Source organism: Notamacropus eugenii, chromosome 5 (assembly GCF_028372415.1).
Source record: "Notamacropus eugenii isolate mMacEug1 chromosome 5, mMacEug1.pri_v2, whole genome shotgun sequence".
Lineage (NCBI taxonomy): Eukaryota > Metazoa > Chordata > Mammalia > Diprotodontia > Macropodidae > Notamacropus > Notamacropus eugenii.
The window spans coordinates 154,271,911-154,297,710 of NC_092876.1; the positions used below are offsets into that span (position 1 = coordinate 154,271,911).

Sequence of the window (25,800 nt, forward strand, 5' to 3'; positions counted from 1 at the left end):
TAAATTAAACCTACTTTTTCTTTACTAATGTAAACTTATTAATTTTTTTCATTATTCCAAGGATGGGATGCATGCTTTAATTAGGAGGCTTAAAAGGACACATAAGAAGCAGCAGGTCTATCTCATAAGTAATCTGTGTCCAGCATTTCACTTCAGGGTGGTGTAAAAAAAAATACAACTAATGGTTACACCTAAGTCTTTTCAAACACACATTCCACATCAGTGGTAGCATTATCTTTTAATAGGAATATAATACTTCTAGTGATTTCATATAAGTTACAAATTTATCACCTGTCACCAAAAAAAATCTAATTAAACACAAACAAAAAGCCATTCTTCTCTTCTAAGTAATGTCAGTCAGAGAGTTTTTAAATAAGCCCCAGCCATTAGGTCAAACAGGTGAGAATGAAGAGACACAAGGGAAAAAAAAGATATCCATGACAATTCCACAAGCAATTCTAGTAATTCACTTAAAACTTTGCCTCCATCTACTACTCAGTTACCTCACTGGGGCATGTGAATCAGCTTAAAAAAAATTTTAACCCCAATCTGCAATGATAAATGAATCAAAAGCATAAAAGTTGTATAAAGCAACAGAGTAAGCTTTGGAATAAAATTGTCACTGGGCTCCCACTAAAATTTATGGCCTTAAGAACAAGCTTTTAATTGTGAACAAGAAACTAATTTTCTGCCCAACCAACAGAAAGACCTAGAAAAAGACTAAGATTCTCTAGTAAAAGAAATGTGACTTGATCACCCAACTACTTGTCAATTTCTCACTGGTTCATAAAATATCTACATATTTTAAGTTTCTTTTAATATTTCAATAACCTAAGTGGGTATGGCATTAGTAAAGGGGAAGACCCAAGTCTTACACAATCACAAATCAATAGAAGTTTAATTCCCAATATCATATTCTTTCTACTCCAGCCTTCAATTCAATTTAATTCAACAAATATTTATTAGTCCCCTATGGAGTACAGGGTACTGTGCCTGAAGCCACCAAATGCTCTAGTGCTAGGGACAAAAAGATAACAGTATCATCCCTGCCTCCAAAGAGCTTATATTCCCCTGGGGCATCCAACATGTAGGCAGATAAGTAAATAAGAAGTAATTTAAGGAGAAAGGGCACTTAAACTTAAACCTTCCCACCATACACAAGACCCAGAAGGGAAACAAAGTAACTTGAGTCCTCTTTCAAATAAAAAGATTACAAAGATAATGTTGATATAAAGATTTTTGAGCTTCAGACAACGGTATGGGTGTTTTTTTTTGAGTAATACTTGATGCAATGAATTCCCAAAGCAATAAAAAAATTTGAATTCTCCCTTCCCACAAACTGTAACAGTATTTTAGCTTTCATTTTCTTTTTATGTATGTCTCTAGAAGAGGGCTCATAAGAATGGCGAGAGTGGGGTTAAAGGGAAACCTTGATGTTAACACTCCAAGAAATATAAATAAGACTAGAGAACGGGACAGGTATTTAATATTTGTAAAAATTCAGAAAGTAGTCTAAGTTTCCTTCTTTCCATATTTTAACCTTATACTATGAATATTTTCTTGAAAAAGATAAATCCAATTTTCTCTGACATATTACAACAGGTTCTAGAAACATGTGGCTCTGAAAACTGATATTCCATAAACTTTTAGACACTTGGACAATTCAAGCACAGCCATGGTAGAAATATTTAGCAAAATAAGAGGATACATGAATTCTTTTACTTAAGTCTTCAGTATTCAGTGTGTAAGGATGGAGCAGTATGACCCCAAATAAAAGGGAAGCCATTAGAATTAATTGGGAAAAAATGAGTCACACTTTTATACTGTTCTCATAATGAAGATATGCAAGTAGTTTATGATGTCGTGATACCTTGCAGCCAGAGTATTTTGGCAACTCAAGTAGAAAAGAAAAGGACTTCCCTAGAAAATCAATTCCAAATAGGTAATTAAAAATGGAAAGGGAATCCTTGAAACAATAACACTATTTAAATAATTGCAGGGCAACTTTAGATATGTACTTCCTATACAAAGCTGTACATAAATCTGAATTCTTTATAGGTAAACCAGTAACAGTAAATGACCCGTACTTGACTCAGTCTTAAAACAATGGAGCAGAAATCTTGACAGCTGAATACACTGCTGTCCAAAACTAACTTTTCCTCTAATAATTAGCATTCCTGAAGCCCTTAGGTTCTTTTTCCAAGAAGATATTAATTCAAGTTTAGGTAAAGGATTTTGATCTCTCACTATTTCAACAAAAGGTTTATTAATGAAGTTAAAGCAAAGTCCAGGATTGTTTTGAAGACAAAATTTGGTTTCCATAGAAGTTGATATGGCTGACAGTACACTATTCTTCTAATAGTCTTGCTTCACAATTTATTTAAATAAAGCTGGCTAATAAATAAGTGCTGAGTTATTAGATTTTTTAGCCAAATGTAAAATAGGGATGAGCAATTACAATTGCCCTATCTTTAAACAAATCTCTAAAATGTCTAATTTTTTATATTAAGAAACCTTGTAAAATCTTAAAATTAGGGGGTTTTGTAGTGGTAGCTGAATCAATGGTTCTAACACCACTGCAAAAGGTGCAATGATTTTAGTTTTTGAAGTTAAATTTCACTAGATTGATTGTGTGGTGATAATCGCTAATTAAAAGAATAAGCCTTAAACAAAACTTAATTCCCATAATTCACTTTTGAAACAAAAGATAAAAAGTTAATGATAATTCCCAAATTTAAAATTAAATAACTACTTAACCAACATATCTACAATGTATTTGACGTAGAAATATAAAACAGCAAAAAAATTACAGTGAATATAGATATTCATATAAATAAATACAATTTTACTTAAAGAACAAATTATTAGAAGAACCTTGACAATGCATTTATTACAGCATTTTTAAAAAATCCTACATTACATTGCCATGCTTGGAATTTTGTTTTATATTCACTTAATTCTAAGACTATTAAACCAGTGTACAGAAAAACTACCATTATTCTATCCCTAGCGTACAATCAATGTCATGGTACATCCTAAAAAAAGCAATGTCTGGCTTTAAAAAAAAAACCCCAAAATCTCAGTATACAAAAATATAAAACATCTATGTATATATGAAAATTTGGAAGAAATTTCCAAATTTATAAGACTGACTTCAGAATAAATAATTACTATGTCCTTTAGCATTTTGCAGATAAAGATGTAGACAAATCAAATTAAACTATGAGCAAAATTAAGATCTACATGCCCGTTAGGCTTGGATCTATCAGTGACATAACATCTGGCTTCCTGAACATTGTTTTCCTATCGGTTAAACTTATTATTAACAGGCAGCATAGCATATTGGATAGGGTCAGATCTGGAGTATGGAAAGACCTCAATACAAATTCTGTTCTGACACTAGCTGTTTCAGCAGGGGCATTCCATTTAATTTCTCTGATAATCATTGGCCTTATCTATTAAATGGGGAAGTAGCAAGTACTTCACACAATGAAAATGTATATGAACAGCTTTGCAAACTTTAAAGGATCATGTAAATGTCAGTTAACAATAACTGCCATTATTAACAATAGCGTGTGTGTGTGTGCGTGTGTGTCTGTGGAGACAGACAGACACATGCAAAACATGCCAGGTACTATGCTAAGTGCTGAGGTTGATGCTATTACTAGCTCCATTTGATGATGAGCAAACTGAAGTAGAGGTTAAGTGACTTGCCCAGGGTCACAAAGCTAGTGTGTGTCTGAGTCTAGATCTGAACTCAGGTTCAGGTCCAGCGTTCTATCTATTGGGGAAATTAGGAAACAGTTCATGCAACAGATATTAGTTGAAATGCACCTTAAGGAAAGAGAGTGACAATGAGGCAAAAGTAAGGAAATAGTATATTCCAGGCATCTGAGATGGACAAGAGATGTAAGAGGGAGTGGTCAACGATGTCAAAAGCAGCAGATAGGTCAAGAAAGATGAGAACTGAATAAAGACCATCACTTATGGCAACTTTGGAAAGACTAGCTTAAATTCAGTAATGCAGGAGAGGAAGTAGAGCCAGAGGATGAAGTCTCTGGCTATAAAAAAGAGATGCAGGATGACAGCTTGTGGGGCCTCATTCTGTGGATGGAGGGATTTTAAATATGGGGGAGATTTGAGCATGTTTGAAGGTGGTAGGCAAGAAACCATGAGAAAGGGAGAAGCTGAAGTTTGGAGAGTGTGGGGACTGAGGATCAGCTGGAGGAAAGATGGGAGGAAGTGCCCATGTTGAGGAGTTCACATCTTTGTCAGACCTGGGGAAAAGGAAAGTAGGAGATAATGTCAAGGCATTTGGAGATGAAGAGAATATGAATAGAGAGCTCACACTGAATGACCTCAATTTTCTCAGAAAATTTAAATGGCAAGTTCGTCTGCTGAGGGAGAGGGGGGCATGTAAAAGGCTTGGGGAAGAAAAGATTTGGAATACCTTCTGTGGGGAAAAACTGAATCAGCTGCTGTTCAATTGTGACTCTTCCTGACCTGTCCATGCTGTTCATAAGATTTTCTTGGCAAAGATACTGGAGTGGTCTGCTATTTTCTTCTCCAGGGGATTAAAACAAATAGAGGTTAAGTGATTTGCCCAAGGTCACACATTTTCTAAATGTCTGAGGCTACATCTGAACTCAGATCTTCCTGAGTCCAGGCCCAGTGCTCTATCCAACAGAGCAATTTAACTGCATCAATGAATTAGTGAATTAAAAGGCATAATAAGGGCAGCTAAGTGGCACAGTGGATGTAGTGCCAAGGCTGGAGTCAAGAAGAGTTGAGTTCAAATCCAGCTTCAGATTATTTTTCTAGCTGTGTGACCCTGGGTAAGTCACTTAATCCTGTGTGCCTCAGTTTCCTCATCTATAAAATGAGCTAGAGAAGGAAATGGCAAACCACTCCAGTATCTCTGCCAAAAAACTCCAAAAAGAGGCCACAAAGAGTCAAACATGAATGAAATGAAAACATTGCCCTATTATATGAGGACCCAATTGATATGGGATAACATGAATTTGCAATGTACTCAGTCAGCACAGTTGTGAGACTTCATTGAGCTGCACTCAGCAGCTCAAAGAGAGGAGGCAGATAGTAAGATTCATCCAGGACCAAGAATTGGATAAGATATGAGTGGCGACAGGATAAGGGCAAAGGACTTGAGATCACAGGCCAGCATAGCATTTAAATGGCTATTAGATTGGAGTTGGACGAGGAAATTTAAGAGCTACTTATCCTTTTTTCAGAATTAAATGATTACGTTTCTTATTTTAAACTTAACAGCAACATACATGAACATGCCCACAAAAAAAGAGAACGAATGAAGCATTTATTAATTGCTATATGCAAAACATTATGTCAACCTCTAGGTTGAAAAAAGGAAAAGTAAAGATGACTTTCATGAAACTAGGACTCCATTACACAAAGTGATTACTTTTAAAGTACACAATAAATTCATCTTATTAGATTCGAAGCTATCCTGCTTTTCTATGTCTTGCTCCAAACTTCCTTCTCTGGATTTTTAAAAGAAAAAATTTCTTCAGTACACTTTCTTTCCTTTTTCAGGCAACATTAATATAGTTAATAAGCATCTATTAAGTACCCACTATGTGCTAAGCATTAGGCTAAGTCCTCTCCACTCCCAACTCCTCCCAAAATAAAAAGTGCCCTCTTTTATGACAACTAAGTCTAGTCAAGCAAAACCAAGATTCACATTGGCTATGTCCAAAAACATCTCATTCTTTAACTCTAGTCCATTATATCTTTCAGGAAGTGGGTAGCATCCTTAATCAGTAGTTTTAGAATTATTACTGGTCACTGAACTGCTTACAGTTCTTAAGTCTTAAAACAAGTAAAGTTTTTTTCTTTACAATGTTGTAGTCATTATATTAGTTTTTCTCTGGGTTCTACATTCCCCATTTCTTTTGATCTAACTTCTCTGCTAGCATTTTAGGACATGGAATATTACCTTTTCTCTCCAAACTTCATCTTTTAAAATCAAGGGAACCTATCATAAATTCTGAGACAGTGTTGATAGTTATAGATTTCAATGTTCCCATGTTTCCACTACAATGTGTGGTTTGTGCTTCCTGCACTAGCAGTTTCTAGAGCTTGTCACTACTGTTCGCTATACCAAGTCACAGGTAACAGTTGCAAAGCAGTTTCAAAAGGAGTGTGGAAAAGGTCAGCTGGTCCTGCAATCTTTTCTTCAGTCATGCTAATTCAGGGTCAACTTCAAATACCAAGGACAATGTTAATAACTTATCAGTGCCAAAACACAACAGTTATTTACTCATCCACAAGAAGAGACTAGTACTAGTCCTAACAGGAAAATCTGCACACCCACCAGTTATGAGGGGTTAAAAAGGATTTGATTACATCACTTGGATCCCACCCAAAGTACAAGAGGAAACATAGCCTATATTGGTCTGGACATGTGTATTAGAACAAGAGAAACCTCTGTAATTCAGCCAAGTCTACCATATAGGTATTATCTTTGCTTTTAAAAAGTTATCCACATGTATTTGATAAATTTTTAAAGGTGACTGAATCATTAGTGAAGTGTTAATTCCACACTGGATTCCAGTGTACATTTAGAGGCAGCTAGATGGTGCAATAACTTGAACCCTGAGCCTAAAGTCTGGAACAGCTGAGTTCAAATCTAGCTCAGACACTTAACTCATCTGGGCAACTCATCTGCTAAATTGTCTCAACTGCCAAGTGCAGATACTACTACCATCTACTCCCACCACTACCCCCAGAATGCTGTGAGGATCAAATGAGATAATATTTATAAAGTGTTTAGCACTGTACCTGGCACACAGTCTAGTATGGGTTGGATTTACAAAAATTCTACTTAAATACAATAATTCCCTAAAGTTAGATACCACTATACTGATAGCATCTCAATAAATACAAGTTAAAAATAACTCCCCTTACTTTCAGAAAGAAAACCAAATATCCTATTCATCCCCTATATCTTCATTTGCTTTAAAAATGCTTGTTCTCTACTCCTTCCCTTCATCCCCCCCACTCCCATTTAGTTAGTTCACATCTATAACATTATAGTACAGGTCCTCACTGAGCATGTGATTGAGATAAATTTAATACACATTTCTTCTCAGAATCAACATTCCTCTCCCAAGACAAACAAATTTCTGACACTTTTAACAACCAAAGAAGCTTACTATTTCTGGTTTACAGAACAAGAGCCTGCTGAATTCATGTTTTAGCTAATGAAGGACTGGTTTTCCAATGAAGATAGAAAAGACATTTAAGCCTAAAGATTGCTGTTGACTTATTTTGAGGTTATAATTCTTCTAACGTTCCTCTGTGTCTTTGTCATATGAACTTTGATCTAGCCATGCTGCTTCTCTCATAAAAATATATATATATGTATATATAAAGAACATTCTTCTATTTAACCAAGCAAGATAGATCTTTGAAAAAAAATGATCTTTTAACCCAGGATGAGGGTAACAAATCAAAGAGTCACATATTTCCTTCCATCTCCACCACATATTTATTTATTTACTCCAATTTAAACCCAGGTCCTCCTGAAACTGTGATCTAGCTCCTAACAATGTTTACCCTTTCACAGGATGATATACTATCATTTGTAGGTTGTAAATACTCTCCTGAAAACACTCAAAATGATATATATCTAAAGGCTGGATCTTTTCAAGATAAGATGGCTTAGAAAAGCAACCTTCCCAATTGCCTTTAGGGTGGAGGAAGCAACAATTTAAGGTCTGTGAGGGCAGAGACCATTTCATATATTGACATGGGCCTTGAATAGTGGTAGGCATGTTAAGGGCCCAATAAATACTTGTTGACCTAAATTAGGGCAAAGTAGATAGATTTTGTTTATTTTATTATCCCTTGTTCCTCTGAAGAAAGGATAATCTGTTTGCTTTTTAAAAGACTGGGCTTGTTAGTTTTCCATTTATATGTCCTTTGCTTTAAAGTACTAAATTTAAACTGCTTCTAATAAACAGGAAGACCCACAAACATCACATACTCAAAGATGGCAGAGTTTTTAATATTATGGACACAGCTATGGTTTGGCTGCCTGAATGCAATATCCTATTTATCCTACCACGCATAATTAATATTCTGCTCAGAATGTATATCCTGCGTGACACAGAGCCCTTGGGTCATCTGTATAGTGACCATATCTCCAGATTCTGTCCCAGTTTTAGGAAAAGAAAATGTATTTTAACAAGGCTTTACAAAAGGAATATCCTTTGCCAGATTATATGTCCTGATTTTTGATTTCAAAAGTAAAGTTGCCGTTTTAAAGTTACCTATTGTGATTGCAAACCCTGAAGGAGAACATTCAATTTTATAATTTAAAGAAAGCATTCAAAATCTGAAAATAAGTCAGACAAAATAGGGAATGACTACACAATACTACAATAGAATTTCTTCAGAAAGATTCATGAGAAAAAAAATCCCTTTAAAAAGTAAACTCAGCATATTTAGAAGAATTATTACATTTACAAAAATTCTGTTTAAAGACAATTATTCCCTAAATTTAGCTATCCCTATACTTAAAGACAGTATCTCCTAGAACATAAGGCAAAAATAACTCCCCTCGCTTTCAGAAAGAAAAATCTAACATCCTGCTCATCTCCTGTGTCTTCTTGTCCTTCCTGCCCACAAATGCCTGCTAGATGTGGCAATCACTTCTCACTGTATTTCAAATCACTTTCTTGTCCACTTGTGTCAAAGAACCCAGTATCTTCACAAGAAAGCAGTTTTCTTTAAATATTACTCAGTAAGATTTCACACATGCTTACCAAAAAAGCAATTTCTCTGAAGAAAGTTATCTGGTAGCTATAAAAGTCATCTAAATCAAGGGAGTTAGTTTGTTGTTTTTTTTAAAGTAAAGCTAGCCCAAAACAACAGGGAGCAGAGGAAGGACAGGTCATTTCCTTAATCCCCTGCCCCCGCCATCCCAAAAAGAGTCTAACAAATCAGGTCTGAAATTATTGGAAGGAATTTTATAGCACAAATGAAACTTGAAAAACTACTCATAAAATGACTGAAAAATTACAGCACAAATCAGGATCAAGTCAGCTAATAACACCAACCACAACTATTGTATAAACAAGTTCTGTGGAGAAAGAGAAAACCTTTATATTTTAATAAAACTTCAAAATTACCATCATTTTACTAATTTACAGAGTTATTCAGAGCAACAAATGTCTGTAACTCGATAGGTTACAGATTATAATCCTTCCTATGCCATAAAGCAAATGAGGATTAAAACAATTCAACCAGGCACTTTTCCTTGCCTCTAAGAATGTGAAGGCAGAGAGAGAAGAGTGTTGTGATTTATACCAAACTTCTTTGTTTGTCTTTGGAAGAGGTCGAGCCCTGAGCAAATAAAAGTGCTTCCATGGTGGCAGTACTTGTTCCCAGGAAACTCAGTGCTACAGTACTTGACTGACCAGAGCCATGAAGCAATTCTTCTTCATAAAAACGGTAATGTCCCTTTCATGGTTTGAAGTTCTGATTAATCCTGGAAGCAGAAACCCTCTTCTGAAAGCACTGGCTCTCATAGGCACTGCTGTAACCAATCTTCATTGCTCTTTAAGAGCTTGCATTGTTACTTGCTTTCAGATAATGATGACTTATCAAACTTTCATGCGATGATAAATGGTTAAACTATGCTACTATTGGAGACATTCTTTATATTTGAAGAACCTTTAGCCAAAGTACAAGTGAAAAAAAAAATCTCACCTTGATTTGTACCAAAGCTAAACTATGCTTTTTAAATAACCACTTGAACAAAAGACAAACGAATCCTTTTTTCAGAGTTCCTTTCAAAAGTTTTAAAAATTTATTTCTGCTTTTAAATGTTTTTCTGGTTGTTAATTAGAAAATATCTTTCATTATATTATTGTTAAAGAATGATCCTAAGCTACACTTTAAAAAAAAAACTAGAATAAAAAATTCACAAATACAGATGTTCCCTAACAGTTAACTTTTTAAAATTTCTTTGCTTCATGCAAGTATCTGAGTTCATTCTCTTTGAGCATCTACCAATTAAACTTTGTATTGATTACACTAAAATAGTTAATATTTATTGGTTCAGTAGATTAATCATGTGTTCTATTTACATAGTCACATCTACTATCTCCAAACTGTTTTTCTTCTTTTACTAGAATGAAAAAAAATAAAAGCATGACAAGAGTATTCAACAGTGTTCTTCCAGGGCTTTTTCCCCCCTAAATCAGTGTGGCATTGTGGCTCACTCTCTCCATTGATGCCCACCCACTGAGCTGACTGCAAGCACTCTACAGAGAGCTAAGGGTACACTTTCATCTCTCTCCCACTCAGTCTCAATACCAAGACAAATAGGAGGAGACTTTCCCTCCCCTTATATATGGAAATACTTTATGTGATTGCAGTTTGAACTGTTTTTGCAACCCAATCAACATTCAATGACCAAATTACAGCTTTCATTTTTAAAGGGAAATTAGATGAGTTATATTTAACATAGCACCAGCTAACTCCATCAGCACACAGAAACTCCTCATTCTTAATACAAGCATCCTCTTGTAGAATAAATAAATCATTATGTCCACAATACACACTATATGTGTTCTTACTACTTGGCAAGTGTTATGGTAAGAGCACAACAGTCAGAGTCAAGAACAGTACTCAAAAGCCAATATATTTTATTTGATTTTCTCAATTTATACACATTTATAACAATCTGCAGTAGGCAGCAGGAGTCTAGGCCATCTCTCTGAGATAGAATAAAGTATTCAAAGACTCTCTTAACTTCAAGATGTAATTTTTAGCAAAATACTTCTAAGCTCTACACTGCGAAAGGCCAAAAATCACTGTAAAGTACAGTTAATGCTGAAGATGGTGAATCTGAATTGTACTCAGACTGTACTTCTTAATTTTAACTAATGGAACTCTCTGATTGACATTTATATATCTTTATATTAGACTAATTCTCCTCACACAGGTGACAGGTATTCTTTCCAATACATGACATTCAACTCCATGCTTTTGCAATTTCCCTCATGCCTGAAATACTCTCTATCCTCACTTCTTGGAGTCTCTTGCTCCTTAAAGCTCAGCTGAGGTGTCATCTCTTAAAACTACAGCCAATCCCCCCAGTTTACGGAATGATAGATTTAGAGCGGAAAGAAACAGAGAGGTCATCTAGTGCAAGTTCCCAAGGTCACAGAAAGAGTAAGTAAAAGTGACTAAATCCAATGATCTGTTAGTGCTCTTTTCTTACCTTATATTATTACTTTGGGCTTATTTTGTATTTATTTACCAGGGTATGTGATGTTCCCCTCTTTCCACCCCATAGAATATAAACCGTTATATTCTATGTAGAGAACAAATCTTTTTTTTAAAATCAGAACAAAAAGAAATTTAAAATTTTAACATATGAGAACAATTCAAATATGTAAATACTTTAAAATACTTTGGTTTGAGATTTGCAAAATTTGCATTATTTCTGCAAATTATAAAAACCAGACCACAACACACAAAGTTATTTTAATGTAATAAATGACTACAGAGTATCTGATGATGAAAATTAATCTGAGCAGATAAACACTCATCACATCCAGAGATGATATTGAAAACTAAATAAGGAAGTCATTTAGCAGTTCTTAAAGAAATAGGAAGTTGTTGACCAACTACTTGAAGAACCATTTCCTGCAAGGAAAACTGTAAGACAGCTAAGTTGAGCAATATTTATTTTCAGAATAGTGGAAAGATTAGTGGGTTGTTGAGGTTTTGGGGTTTGGGGCTTTTTTTGCATCAATTCCATGTGTTAAACTTTAGAGAAGCATTTTGAGTTGTAAAGTAAATAACACCTAAGGAAAATGATTATCTATATTTCACATATTTATCAGGCAAGGTAATAATACAAAATCCAGACAGATGTCACTACCTAGGACAACTGTTACTTTACCTCAGACAACTGTTACTCTACCTCCATGACATCTTTTTGTTAAGATAACATAGCATCCTTGTTACATGAAAACTCACTCCTTGAAAATTCCTCTAAACGTCTATAAAAATAGGCTTTACAACTACTGGAAATCTTTTAATAGCTTTGTAGTGTGAGGGTGGGAAGACGGAAGAGATCTTGAGGCTAGCTTGCCTATCTATATCTAAAGTCAACTCCTCTGTCCACTCAAATAAATTCTATCACTTATAATTAAGAGTTTAACGCCAATTTACAAAAATATCTATACACTAAGTTATCATCCCTTTAAATATGCTTAAGTTTCAGTTAATTACAGTGTAGTTTTAAGTAAGTTAATTAAATGAAATTACATAAAAAGAATTTATTGAAATGAATGTATTTTATGAATCTACCTTAAATTTACCACATTGATTATGCTAACAGCCCTCTTTAAATATCAAAGAAGGAAATGTACTCTTCATATAATTCTTGTTGGCATGGCTTCTAACACACCTAAAGGAGATTATGCTTTTTTTAAAAAAATGGACAAATATGCACAATTATTCATAGGTATTTAGCTCTAGCATCCACCGAACACTTCAAATTTTCAAATTATTTTCTTTTCCCTGACAAGAAAAAACTCTAAACTACCAGGCTAATTCTAACCCATAGTCTATAAATAACAGTACTTCACTAAGAAAAAAAATTAATGGCCTAACTGGATGTTGAAAAACTGTAATTCTAAAATAATGTGGAACTAAAATTCCTACCTTAGATTCTCCAAACCCAGATTGTCCTTGATGACAGATGATATCATTAAGTTACTTCTACCCATACAATTACTATCCAAAGATATCATAAATATCAATTCCTATTTCCCAGGGTGTATCCCAGTGAACTGTACCAGAACTCAGAATTAGAGGGAAATTAAAAGAGTTCCACATATAAATACATCTTGCTTCCCAGCTTCTCTCAATACAATATATTACTCATAAAGCAAAGAGATGCCACCTAGGACATTACATAAACTTAAGAGCTGGAAGGAATCTTAAGAGATCATCTAGCTCAACTTCACTGCTAATGCAGGAATCTTTCCAACCACAGCCCAGATAAAGTGGTCATCCAGTCTCTGTTTGGATATTTCCAGTGTCAAAGAACTCAGGAACTCACAAACCAAGATAAAGTCCTTTAAAGGAAAAAACCCTCTACTAATTCTAAATGTTAAAAAGTTTCTTACACTGATCCAGTATCGGTTTCTCTGTAATTACTAGCCCCTGTTCTTCAGCATTATATAGAATAAGTCTAATCTCTATGGCACAAGGAGTCTTCAAACATCTGAAAACAGCTAAATATTCCTTTAATCTGCTTTTCTTCAGACTTTGCTCTATTTCCCATTTCCTTTAACATTTCTTATCCAACATGACCTCTGGATCCCTTCATCTGGACATAAATGCCATAAATGAATGGAAGTTACCACCCTCTCTGGACATAAAAGCAGATGTCTAAAGTCCCTCTTGAAATATGATCAGAAAATCTGAAAACTAAAAGTCGAAGAATATGATCTTCCTTCATAATAAAAAAAGTTTTTCTTTAAAGTAGCAAATATAATAAAATATCAAAAAAATTTAGCCAGTAGGTATTTCTAACACCCTAATAAAGATTGCTTGACAATATCCACCTCAATAAATTTGAGTCTAAGACAGCAATATCAAGTCAGCTGTTCTGAACAAACATCTAATGTCTTCGAAGTATTTACATAAAAAACTCAAAATAAGAGTTCACTCATTCTACCTTACATAACAATAGATTGATTCCACCCACTGACAATATTATAGGATGCAAAAAGCTCACTAAGAGACTATTAATATCATCCTTTAAGTGTGAACTGAGCTCCACGCTCCCCCAACAGCACCAACCAAGGAAAGCAGAAAGCATAAAGCAAACAGCCTATTAAGCTGTTTAAAATCTCCCCAGGTCAGCATGTGACCCAGCAGGGAGGGGTTCAAAAAGTACAGCCTTTATTTTTCTTCCTAACAACCTGGTTTGTTTCCACTCCTTTCCCCTTCAAGACCCATCCTTCACAGCTAGCCGCTCTTTCAATCATTGACTTTGGATGTCTGCTAGAGAACAAGCGGTCTGGCTCATGCAGATGAGTTTGCCAGACTTGTGTGTACTTTCCAGTCTCAGGCCTTTCATTGTTCTTGTTGAAACCTGACTCTTTGAAATGGATACCAGGACACCAAGAAAAAGGCAAAAAAAGAAAGAAAACTTGTGGAGAAGAGGAAAAGAAATTGTAGAAACTCTCCAAGATCAATTCATTTCCTCTGCTTTTCACCTGAATGAGCATAAGAATAAGTCACCAAAAACTTTAAAAACTCATTTCACAAAAGGTCACTTAAGAAAGCAAGTTTATTTTGTAAGATGAAACACCCCCCCAAAAAACAAACAAAACCTAGAGCAATATCAAAAAGTGAATACTTAAATATACAAATCAATGTAATTAATGCAATTATCTGAAATAAAGAATAATTCTAGTGTTGATTATAGTCATTTATGATTAGCAAGAGTTCATACTATTAACTAACTTAATCACAACAAGCTATTTTTCATTATCCAAAGATAATCCATTCAAGATCCAAATAACTCTAACTTCAAAGGTATACTATGGGTTAATTCCATAAATTATCATTTTTATGAAAAATACCATTACTAACTGCCTAAATACTATATACCAAAGAGAGGAAGTTTCCTACAGAAAAACTTTAGCTTTTTAATATTTGGACCTTATAGAGTATTTTACATAAGATTTGATTCAATATTGATTCAATATTCATGAGAAAAAAAAATTAGATGTTACCTCTAACTTCAAAATTTGATATAATAAAAGCCTATTCAACACTCAGCAATGCAATTGCATTCTTTGCAATTTCTTAAAACACTGAAGGTCACTTAACCATAGGTGGGCACTCATTTACAAAAAGACAGACCTCCTGATACTTGAAAAAGTTGCCAACACTAAATTTTAAAGAAAACCACCACTGTTTCCAACACTGTTCAATATGGGCTACATATCAAAAATAAGTGAGCTATATGAAGATTTCAACAAAAATACATTATTAAGCCTCCAAACTCAAAAACACATAATAATGAAATTGAAAGTGAAATATGAACAATGAAAATAAACAACTCTGAATATTCTTCACAATTCTTCTCTGACAACATTCACTCCCAAACAGAAAAAATGTAAAGTGTTGTAATACCAATAAGATATACATTTAATGGTCTGATCATACTTGCCATTTGAAAATAATATGACACACTTTCATGTTTTTAATATGAGGTTAATAGGTCTGACAAACAAAAGAAAAATATCAATTGCAACAAAAGTTGCAAAAAGCTTTATAAATATAGGTCCATCAGGTTCTCAAAATGCTACAAACCTACAGAACTTTTTTTTTTATCATATCACAAGAAAGAAAATGATCATGACATATAAGACATCATTACGGATGATACTCATTAGGTAATTCCTAGTAAAGAACATATACATATATACATACATATATATATACACACACATTACATACAGAATATATTATATATGTGCATATATGTAAAATTTCATTTGTGTTTTAATTTTACAATTATTAAGCATCTGCTTCATGAAAGTACCGTACATACAGAGATGAAAAAAATATAGTCCTTGCCTTTAAGGAACTTAAAATCTGATAGGTGGTATAAGGCACAAGTAAATGATACAAGGTATAAATTCAATAGGGTAAAGGAGAGAGCTAGATAAAGTGCTATAAGAAAATGTGAAGACTAAAGTCCAATTTCATAGTGAGGGAGAGAGTAGTGATACCTAAGTGGAGAAGAGAAAGAAGAGATTTCAACAAGCCAATGTTGTAGAAATGTGCTCCATGTCATACCTAAGTCTAAAGAAGTGATACATACTGAATGAAAAAGAGAGTAATTCTACTTTCTTGTTATGCTGGACTGTTAATGAGTGAAGGACAAGAATGTGAAATTAGACTTGAAACAGAGGCTGGAGCCAGTCAGGAGAAAGAAAAGTAGCTATGTGAATTCAAGTTCTAGTGACACTTACTAGCTTTGCTTGATCATTACCATGTACTGAACCACTCAAACTCAGTTTCCTCATCAGTAAAATGGACATACTACATTACTTAGACCATCTACCTCAGTGATTGTGAGCAGAGTTTTGTAAACCAAAAGGTCAGAGGCAAAAGATAAATCTTGGTTGAACTGTTCCTGTGGATGCTCTTAAATATCAAGCCAAAGAGCCATGTTCAAGAGGAATGACAAAAGGCTGGTGTCTCATTTTGGCAGCTATGTAAAGGACAGACTGGAGTAGAGAGACTGGAGGAAAAGTAATTAAAGAACCTAATAAAATACTCCATATAAGAGGTCATAAGCTCCTTAGCTAGAGTAGTGGCCACAGACAAGAGAATAAAGAAAAACGGAACAGAAACAAGATGTATCATTGAGGTAGGTTCAATAGTCCTAGATAACTGATTAGCCTAGGGTTAGACAGGGGTGCTGTCAAAGAAATCAAAGATAACTTCAAAGCTTCAAGCCTGGGTATAAATGGCAGTATCACAAACAGAAATAGGCAAGTTGGTATAAAGAATAGATATGGAGGGTAAACTTGAATTTAGAGTATTGGTGATAGTTAAATATGTACAACAGGAATCAGGAGAGAGCCCAACCAGATGTTGGAATTTGGGAGTTTAATATGATATCTGAACCCATGAAATTGGATCATTTCATCAGGGAAAAAGAATGGTGCAAAAAGAGCCCTGAGAACCACCCAGATTCAAGGCGTAGGAGAAAGGAGAGGGACTAGCTAGGGTGATCACAAAAAGATGGTCACAGATAGAGAAAGAGAATCAAAAAAATGATAAAGCTAAGGAAGGAGAAAGTATCAAAGAGAAAAGAGTAGTCAATAGGAGCCACCTGTGTAGAAAAGTCAAGGAGAAAAAGGTCGCAGGAGAAAAAAAGGCTACTGACTAGGTAATTAAAAAATCATTAGTAATCTCACTCAGAGAACAGACATGGAATAGAACAGATAGGGAAAAGAATCAAATTATAGGGACTTGAGGAATAAACAGGTTATGAAATGGAGTCAACAAGTATTTATTAAGCACCTATTTTGTGTCAGGCACTGGGGATATAAAGAATGACCCAAAAAAAAAAAATTAGTCCTTACGCTCAAGGAGCTGACAGACTCCTTGGGGGAGAAAACATGGGAGGAATTATATACAAACAAAAAGGAGAAAAAAGAGAAGAGAGACAAGATATATCATTAAGGTTGGTTTAATAGACCTGGATAACTGATTAGATACAAACAAGATAATCTCAGAAGGAAGGCACTTAAATTACAGAGAACTAGGGAAGGCTTCTTGTAGAACGCATGATTTTAGCTGAAAAGCCAGGAAGTAGAGATGAGGAGGGAGAGAATTCCACAAGTGGGGGCCAACCAGCCAGTGAAAACCCCTAGAATTGGGAAATGGAGTGTCATGTATAAGGAACAGCAAAGTATGTGGTGGGGTCAGGGAGAAGAGTAAGCTGCAAGAAGATGGGAAAGGTAGCAAAGGGTTTAGGTCATAATGGACTTTAAAAGCCAAAAGGAGTACTTTATATTGGATCCTAAAAGTAAGAGGGAAATATTGGAGCTTATTGAATGTAGCGTAGTGGGGATTCGCTTTAGGAAGATCAATTTGACAGCTGAGTGGAGGACAGACTGAAGTAGGGAAAAAGCTTGAGGCAAGGAGACCAACTAGAAAGCTATTGCAATAGTACAGGCATAAAGTGATGAGGGCCAACCCCATTGTGGTGGCAATGTCAGAGGAGAATGGGGCATATACAAGATATGTTAGTAAGGTAAAAATGACAGGACTTGGGAATAGACTGCCTGGGGGAAGGGGGCGGGGGAGACAGAGAGTTGAAGATGACATACAGGAGAGAAGATAAGCTTGGTTTTGGAAATGGTGATTTTAGGATGTCAACAAAACATCTAGTTCAAAATGTCCAACTGGCCATCATCCAGTTAGAGAACAGAAGTCGGGAGAAAAGGTAGGACTGGACAAAGACATCTGAAATTATCTGCATTAGAGAGGATAATTCAATCTATGGGAGCTGATGAAGTCACCAAGAGAAGCAGTATTTTGAAGCAGCAAGATCAGACTATTGTTTTTTCTAGACGTTTAAAGAAAAGAACAATAGTTGAAGGGTAGCATAGTCAAGGGAAGGTTAAATGTCTCTTAAGTTTTATTTTAAAAAACTAAAAATTTCTTACCTCTCCTATCCCCCAATTAGTTGTACTTACTTTAAAAAGTATCTCTGGCCAGATGATGTCTTAGCCATCTCCCAGCCTGCTGGTAGAGGAACATCATCAGGGATCTCAAAAGAAGACTGTCGGAGGTGTTGACCAGTGGGTGCAGCTCCTGGACCGGAGACTACTCCTGAGGGGCTAAGTGTCCCAGGGGAAACAGCTCCTAGTTGTAATGAGGCTGGAGAGGAATGGGCTCGGACATGCTGAGGAGTCAGAGCTCCTGCAGTCCCTGCATCAGTGCTAGCCTACCAGAAGTTTAAAAAAAAAAAAAGGCTTTCATTAGAATATTTCTATTCCACAGAAGAATACTAAGAACATGTTATTATACTAAAGCAATTTTCAATGTTTAGTACTTGACACAGGCATAAAGAACACATCTGTATAGTGCTTTACAGGTTTCAGAGCATTTTCACATTATATTCTCTTACTTGATGTCAATAACCCTGTTATTTATCAATAAGAAACATCTGCTTTTTTTTTTTGAAACATGTGAAGAAATGACAGCTCAAATATGTTAACGGACTTGCCAAAGGTCACACAGCCAGTAAATGAAACACCTGAGACTAAAAGCCCAAGGTGTACTTAAAAAAAAAACTGTAAATTAAAGACTGAAGATTGTTATAAAGATGCTGTACATGATTTGATTTAAATCTATATTTTATAAAGACAAAGTTTCAATTGATCTAAAGCACCTTTTTTGTGTGTCATGGACCATCAGTAAAGCAATATGGATATCTTTTCAAAATGATGTTTATAAATGCACAAAATGAAAAAGAAAGGTTCACGGAGTCTAGGTTTAAAACCCCAGCTATAAAGGAACGGTCACCTTAGAGGTGTAAGGTCTCTTACAGCTCTAAATCTATGATACTATGATCTGGTGCTACCAACTACCTCATCACCTCACTTAGAGATTTGAGGCTCCATGCTGGTCCTCAAACAAAATGCTACATCTCGACTCTCTCTAATTTTCCTCTGGCTGTCCCTCATGTCTGGAAAGTACTCTTCCTTCATCTCCAAATCTTAGAAGTCTTTGTCTTTTTAAAAACTCAGCTCAAGCACCACTTTCTATGTGAAGTCTTTCCCAGTCTCAGCTACTAGCTCATTTTTTCCCCAAACCCAAATTACCTAGTATGTATATGTATGATGCACACATACATGATAGATCTTCTATCACCTGATAGAATAATTAGCATTTACGTAGCATAATGTTTATGGTTGGCAAAGTGCTTCACAAATTTATTATTTAATTATTAGAACAACCCAGGGGGCAGCTTACAGATGAGGAAACCGCGTCTGAGAAAGATTAAGTGATTTACCAGGATCATACAGTTATTGAAATAGGATTTTAACTTGGGTCATCCTGATACTAAATCCAGCACTCTATCCACTGTGCCACCTAGCTGACTCAAGGGAAGGGACCTCCGTTAAGGGTTTTATTTTTGTCACTGTATCCACAGCATCTAGCACAGTTACTGGAAGATAGTAGGTGCTTAATAAACACTTGTCTGAGGGGTGAGGGAGCGATAGCCCAGAGAGATTTAAGTGATTTGTTCCAGGCCAATCAAAATATTAGGTAGCAGAGTCTAATTAGAATACAGCAGGTTCACCAATTCCACCCCAGTGCCTTAATGAATGCTTAATGCTACACATTTTGAAGTTGTGTTTTCTAGAGGGGTATGGTTAATAAAATAAGTACAAAGCATAAAAGGTATTTAAGAACTTAATTCAAAAATCAGAAATAAGGTAATGAAGGCATCCCTTTCTTTCAGAAAACTCTAAGGTACCAGTTGCTACTCAAGAAATGAGTATTCCAGTGAGTTGTTTTTTAAATCAGCATCTCCCCTCACCCCAAAACAGAGCAACACTACAGTGTAAGCATTTAGTTACACATTATGAACAAATTCCAATCAATAAAGCATCACAATTAAAACAACTTTTAAACAATGCTAACATTGTTTCTGACAACAGAAAATTCATTAACAAGTTTAAAAAAATCCACACTTGAACCTGAATTTAAATTAAACAGTTATTACCACATCTCTGCACCTAAATAATGAGGGCATTACAACAGCTTGAGTTATAATCTCACTGGACTCAGTTTCCTCATCTGTAGAATGAAGGGTTGGAGTAGAGGACCGTGAAGATCCCTTCCAGTTCTAAAAGTAGGGGATGTTTAAAATGTTAATTTAGTTAGTCAAGGAACATTGTACAGTTTGAAACTGATCAGAGATTACAATCAGGTAAAAGTTATGAAAGATTACTCAGTGCCTGGAATTTCTTAAATTCCTATGGGCAATGAAAGGAAGAAATTAGTAGGATACAACATATGCCTTAAATCAGAACTTGCCTTTGTATTTCCATTCACGATTAGTGTGAACTAATCAAGAAAACTTGGTATGTTAAGTAGCAACAAGACAAAGGAAAATTCAGGGCACATAGTTACTAATCTTCCTGGGGTCCAATTAATGATTTTGGATTATGAAAAGCCAATGCATCTATTTAACTGGCTCTTATATACTGGTATAATATTTGGAAGATATACCCATTTGCAATTCCATTTCCTTTTAATATATAGTTCTTATTGGGTAAATCTAAAATGGGGAATCTATTTTATAGTTTCTGTTGGACGTTTTAACTGTCAGCTAGTCTTGCTAAAGCGTACCTGTATATCTATATAACGAATTCACAGATGCACCCCCAATCCCACTTTTCAGTTTGTCTACGGAGGGATATAGCTATTAACTACTTTTTCCTTCTTTCTCTTTACCAGAAGCCCCTCCCCCCCAGTTGTCCAGAGGCTTAAGAGAGCTTTAGACTCTAAAAAGGCCCATGTCTACTGCATTCTTGTAGACTGTTTTAAACTAATGTGAATGGGAAGTGGGAGTGGGAGAGATATTCTTTAATTAGTTACTCAAAGCCCAACTACTAGGCAGTATTTGGAAAACAAATTAGATTTTGAACAAGAATCCTATGCCAAGTTTTTGCCTAACAAGTTATTTCAAAAAATGAAAAGATGTTTAGTGTTTTTTTAACCCACCGCAATTTAATTAACATATAGCTGATTCCAGAAGAAAGCACCTCCGAGGTTTTTGGTTTTGAAAATCTCCTAAACGATATTATAATGAAATGGGGCGAATATTTAAAAGCAGCCATGTTCACAACCCCAGGAAGAATGAAAAAGCAATGGCTATCCTAGAATTAGTCATCGCTTCCCAAACATTAACTTTTAATCATACTTGGACTTCATGAGTCAACCTGTATAGCATTATCAAAGGCTGCCTGTGTTTAAAAAAAAAAAGTTGTAAAAAGCAACTCTAATCTTTCACAAATAACAAAAATGGCTCATTCAAAAGCATTTCACCGGAGAGTGAATTTCTAAAACTACTTAATGCGACTAACTTTTTAAAAGTGAAAAGAACTAACGATCTAAGGCACAAAAGTGCTGGAGGGGGGCAGGGCTCACTCCATAAACAACTTTCAGGAAAAGTCTCGGAAGTCTCTGAAGTGGAAGTTGTGTTTCGTAGCTCGGAAAAGTGCTAAAACTCAGAGGGACGGAAATAAATGCTTTCCTGGGGGGGGGCGGGGGGGGGGGGTGGGCAGATAGAGCGGAGAGCCAGAGAAAGAGTAAGAAACTAAAGGGACTGGTTCTACCCCCACCCCCTAATCAACGTTGGAAAACAAGAGAACAATTATTTGACTCCCCAGGAGACTGATGCGGACCGAGAGGCCCTCAAGGAGAGGGGGGCCCAGGGCTCAACTTCACCAACTAGGCTGCCGCTGGCAACTCACCCACACACGAAATGCCAGACTCCCCCCTCCCCCTCCCCCTCCCCCTCCCCCTCCGTCCAGCAGGGGAAGGAAGGAAGGAAGGAAGGTGCGGAGGGAGGGGAGGTGCTTGCATTGTGCAAGCCCACCAAGTAGCACAGAGCTCTCAGCAACTTTTCCCCACCCCCACCCCCCCCTGCCCAGTTCGTTCTCCTCCCCTCCCCGCCCCCCACAAACCTCCCCCCAACTCCTCCCGCCAACCTGGGAAAAAAGGGGGAAAGGAAGTTAAAAGGGGGCCTCCCCAAAGCCCCGCAAATCGACAACCCCCAGGACTGTGTAGAACTTCAAGGGAACACAGGGATCGGGGGGAGAAGAGAAAAAAAAATCTCAGCCCAGAACAGCCGCAGGGAGGGGCCGGAGGAGGGGGAAAGTCAGTCGGGGAGAGACTTCCCCTCACCCCCCGCCGCCCGGGCCCCGTAGTCCCAGTTTCCCACCCCCTTCCTCAGTGCCCTGAGAGCCCCCGGGACCAGCCCGTCCCCGCCAGCCAGAAGGGCCATGCTTCCAAGGCGCCCCCCCAGCCCAGACTCCCTGGGTCCCCCGAGCCCCGCGAGGGGGGGAGAAGGGATTCACAAGGGCAAGGAGGGGGGAAGGGAACGTGAAGTTACCTGTCGGGAGTGCGATTTGGGCTCCGGGGGCTTAAAGAAGGAGTCGGGCAGCTTTCTGAGGCGCATGGGCACAGTCTGGGGCACATTGGCGGTCTTGGGGTTCATGACGGCGTTGAAGAGCGCCTCCAGGTCGGTCTCCGAGTCCCCCCGGACGTGCACGATCTGATGCCCGGCGGGGGGCGGCGGCGCAGCCTGGGAGCCTGGAGCTCCCGGAGGCGCCGGCTGCCCAGGGCCCGTCGGGGGTCCCTGACCCTGACCCTGGGGGGGCTGAGCCGGAGCCGGCCCCTGGCCCTGGGAGGGCGGCTGCGGCGGCTGCTGGCCCGGATCCATGGCTCTCCCACCCTGAGCTTCCCACCCCCTAACCCGGAGAGGGGAGGGCTCCGCCCGTCCGGGACAGCCTCGGACCCGCAACTAGAATGAGAGGGGGGCCCCGCAGGCGCAGGCGGCTGGGCTGGCCTCCTCTCCTTCCTCCTTCTCCGGGTCTCCGAGCTAGGGGTCCGCGGGCCAGGGCCGCATCCCCTCTGCCCCCCCCCCCCCCCACGGGGCCCCCGGACTGTTCCCCGGACGCCGCTCCCAAGTTTCGGGAGTGGCTCAGCCGCCGGAAAACTTTTCTCCCTCAACTCCCTCTGCGGAATTCAGGCTCGTTCGTCCCTTTCTCCTCTTTCTCTCTCCCTCAGTTTCCTCCCTCCCTTCCTTTCTTTTCCCGGCGGCGGCTGCGCCCGACTGAGACCCAAACTCTCGGCGGACACCAAAACTAAAGTTTGGGAGAACGGCCCTCCCGAGCCGGCCGCCGACTCCGCCTCCTCCTGCCTCTGCGCGCCCGCCCGCCCCGAATCCGCGCCCAGGGAGGGGGGGAGAGAGAGAAAGAAAGAAAAAGAAAAAAAAACTTTCCCCCGAAGTTCCTCCTTCCCAGCCACCTCCGGGACCTCCAACTTCTCTCCCTGCTTCACGTGACCACCAAGCCACGGAGATCTCCCCCTCACCCTAATCCTCCCCGGTTGCTTAAAGGGACAGAAACTCGGGCCGTCGCTTCTCGGCGCTGCTGCGGTGGAAGGGCCAGGTCTGCGTTTAGGTTCGGTCCCCTTCCCTCCAGGGATTAAGGTTACTCTCAGCTCCCGGCTATCCTCGGGTGCCTGGTGCGGTCCGCTCCCCCAGACCACCCGCTTCCGCTTCTTCCCCTCCAGCACGCAGCCCTTCTTCTTACTGACGGTGTTCGCTTTGCTTTTGTACAATCACTCAAGTGCTAGGAGCCCCAGAACTGCCCTGATTCCGAGCCCTTCGTGCATTAAAAAGTTAATGCAGCAGCCCCGAGTCTAGAAGCGATCACTGCTGCTACTCATAAAACAGGCCAGGCTGGCACTAGGTTGTCCTTATGGATACTTCCACGTTTTGAGTAAAGGTCATTTATAAACAAAAATACTGAATTTTCCTATGTTCACTGACTGCCTTTCCCTAACTTGTGTCTACACGCCTTAGAGAAGGAAGTTATAGATTAAGAAAATTATCTGGATAATCTATTGAAGGGGGAAAAAGTAGTTTGGGGGGTGCTTACATGCTTATTGAAGAAGTTATGTACCCTTTGCTTATGGAACTTCAGTTCAACTTCTAAAAAGCTACTTTTTCTGGAAAAAAAAGAAGATGAAAGCAGAGTTCTCTTTATGATTGAGGGATTGTGTAAACTTTTTAACCCTACCTGTGACATTGTTATAAAACGCTTTATTGTAAAAGTCGCTACATTGTATAGTTTTTTGTAACTATTCCCCATGCAATAAACCTACAGTGTGGTTGTGGCATAATCTGTGGGGAAACAATGTCTGGAAGTGCTTTAAAGAAATGAGTTGTTTTTTTTAAAATCTGTTTTCCCAAGATATAAATGAGAGGCAGAGAATAATTGTAAGATCCTAGATTTAGAACTCCCAGGACCTCAGGCCATCTAGGTCATTGTGCGTGCTCCTTTTTTAGATGAGTCAGGCAGTCAGTCAACAAGCATTAATTAAATATTTACTATATGCCAAACACTGTGTTAAGATCTGAGGACACAAGGGCAACAAAACAAAAAACCCTCACCTTCTTGTGAAGCTAACGTGTAAACAGCTGTACATACTAGATGTATACAGACTAAAGGGAACCTCAGAGGGAAGGGGGGGATGGAAAGGAGACATGGGAAAAGCTTCTTCTAGGAGGTGGGCTTTAAGCTGAGTCTTGAAAGAAAGCAGGAGGCAGAGTATTCCAGAAATGGAGGATAGCTTGGGGAAGGGTACCAAGTCAGGTGAAGAAACAGCCAAGTAGGGGAAGGGATGTGTCACTGGATCATAGAGTTAATAGAGAATAAAATGAAAGGAAACTGGAAAGGTAAAAAAGGACTGGGTTATGAGGAGCTTTAAAAAAACCAAACAGAGGACTTTCTATTTGATCCTGAATATAACAGAGAAGCATTGGAGTTTTATTAAAGGGAGAGGATGACAGAGTCTGATCTGCTCTTTTAGAAAGATCCATTTGACATCTGAGTGGAAGAAAGAGTGGAATGAGGACTGACTTGAGACTAGTCAGCAAGCTATTGAAGTAGCTAGCCCAGGCTGAGCAGAAAAGGACCTGCTCCAGAGCATTGTGTGAGTGAAGAGAAGGGGACTCTAAGAGAGATATTGTGAAGATAGAAACAAGACTTGAGAACAGATTTGGATATGTGGGATACATTTTGAGAGAGCAGTTGAATATGTCACCAAGGTTGTGAGCTTGGGTGACTAGGAGGATGGGATGGCTTAACAGTAATGGGGAGAGTTGAAGCTGATTCCCAGAAAGATTAATTTGTTAATTTACTGTACGTATGTGTATGTCTGTAAATCCAAGTCCTTGTGAGAGATGTGGATATTTCCTGACAGAATTCAGTCCTTAAAGCATATTTTCTGTCTGTTTCTAAAGTTTGAGGGTACTACTTGTAGCTATGAGTGACTGAGTAAACTGTGTGGTGACAAAAAGTCTTCTGACTGACTGAGGAGCCAGAAGGACTGATGACTCATGAGTGTTTGAGTCAGAAGTGAATGTGTATACAAAAGGAGTAATCTGCT

The 25,800-nt window shown here is 38.0% G+C and overlaps 1 protein-coding gene across 12 annotated transcripts in view; it reads right to left on the minus strand.

Annotated features, from left to right (window-relative positions):
• The window catches only part of YAP1 (Yes1 associated transcriptional regulator), a 148,950-nt gene extending 125,440 nt beyond the window's left edge, over window positions 1–23,510 (minus strand). For 11 of the 12 annotated variants that reach the window (XM_072611270.1, XM_072611268.1, XM_072611269.1 and 8 more), the window contains exons 1-2: window positions 22,736–23,216; window positions 18,300–18,550 (exon numbers count right to left, since the gene is read on the minus strand). In XM_072611270.1, the coding sequence (XP_072467371.1) occupies window positions 18,300–18,550; window positions 22,736–23,065 (581 nt within the window). In that variant the 5' untranslated portion in view covers window positions 23,066–23,216. Of the gene's footprint in view, window positions 1–18,299; window positions 18,551–22,735 lie in introns of all 12 variants that reach the window. The other variant, XM_072611261.1, reaches the window with a different exon arrangement.
• Window positions 23,511–25,800: the final 2,290 nt, after the last annotated feature.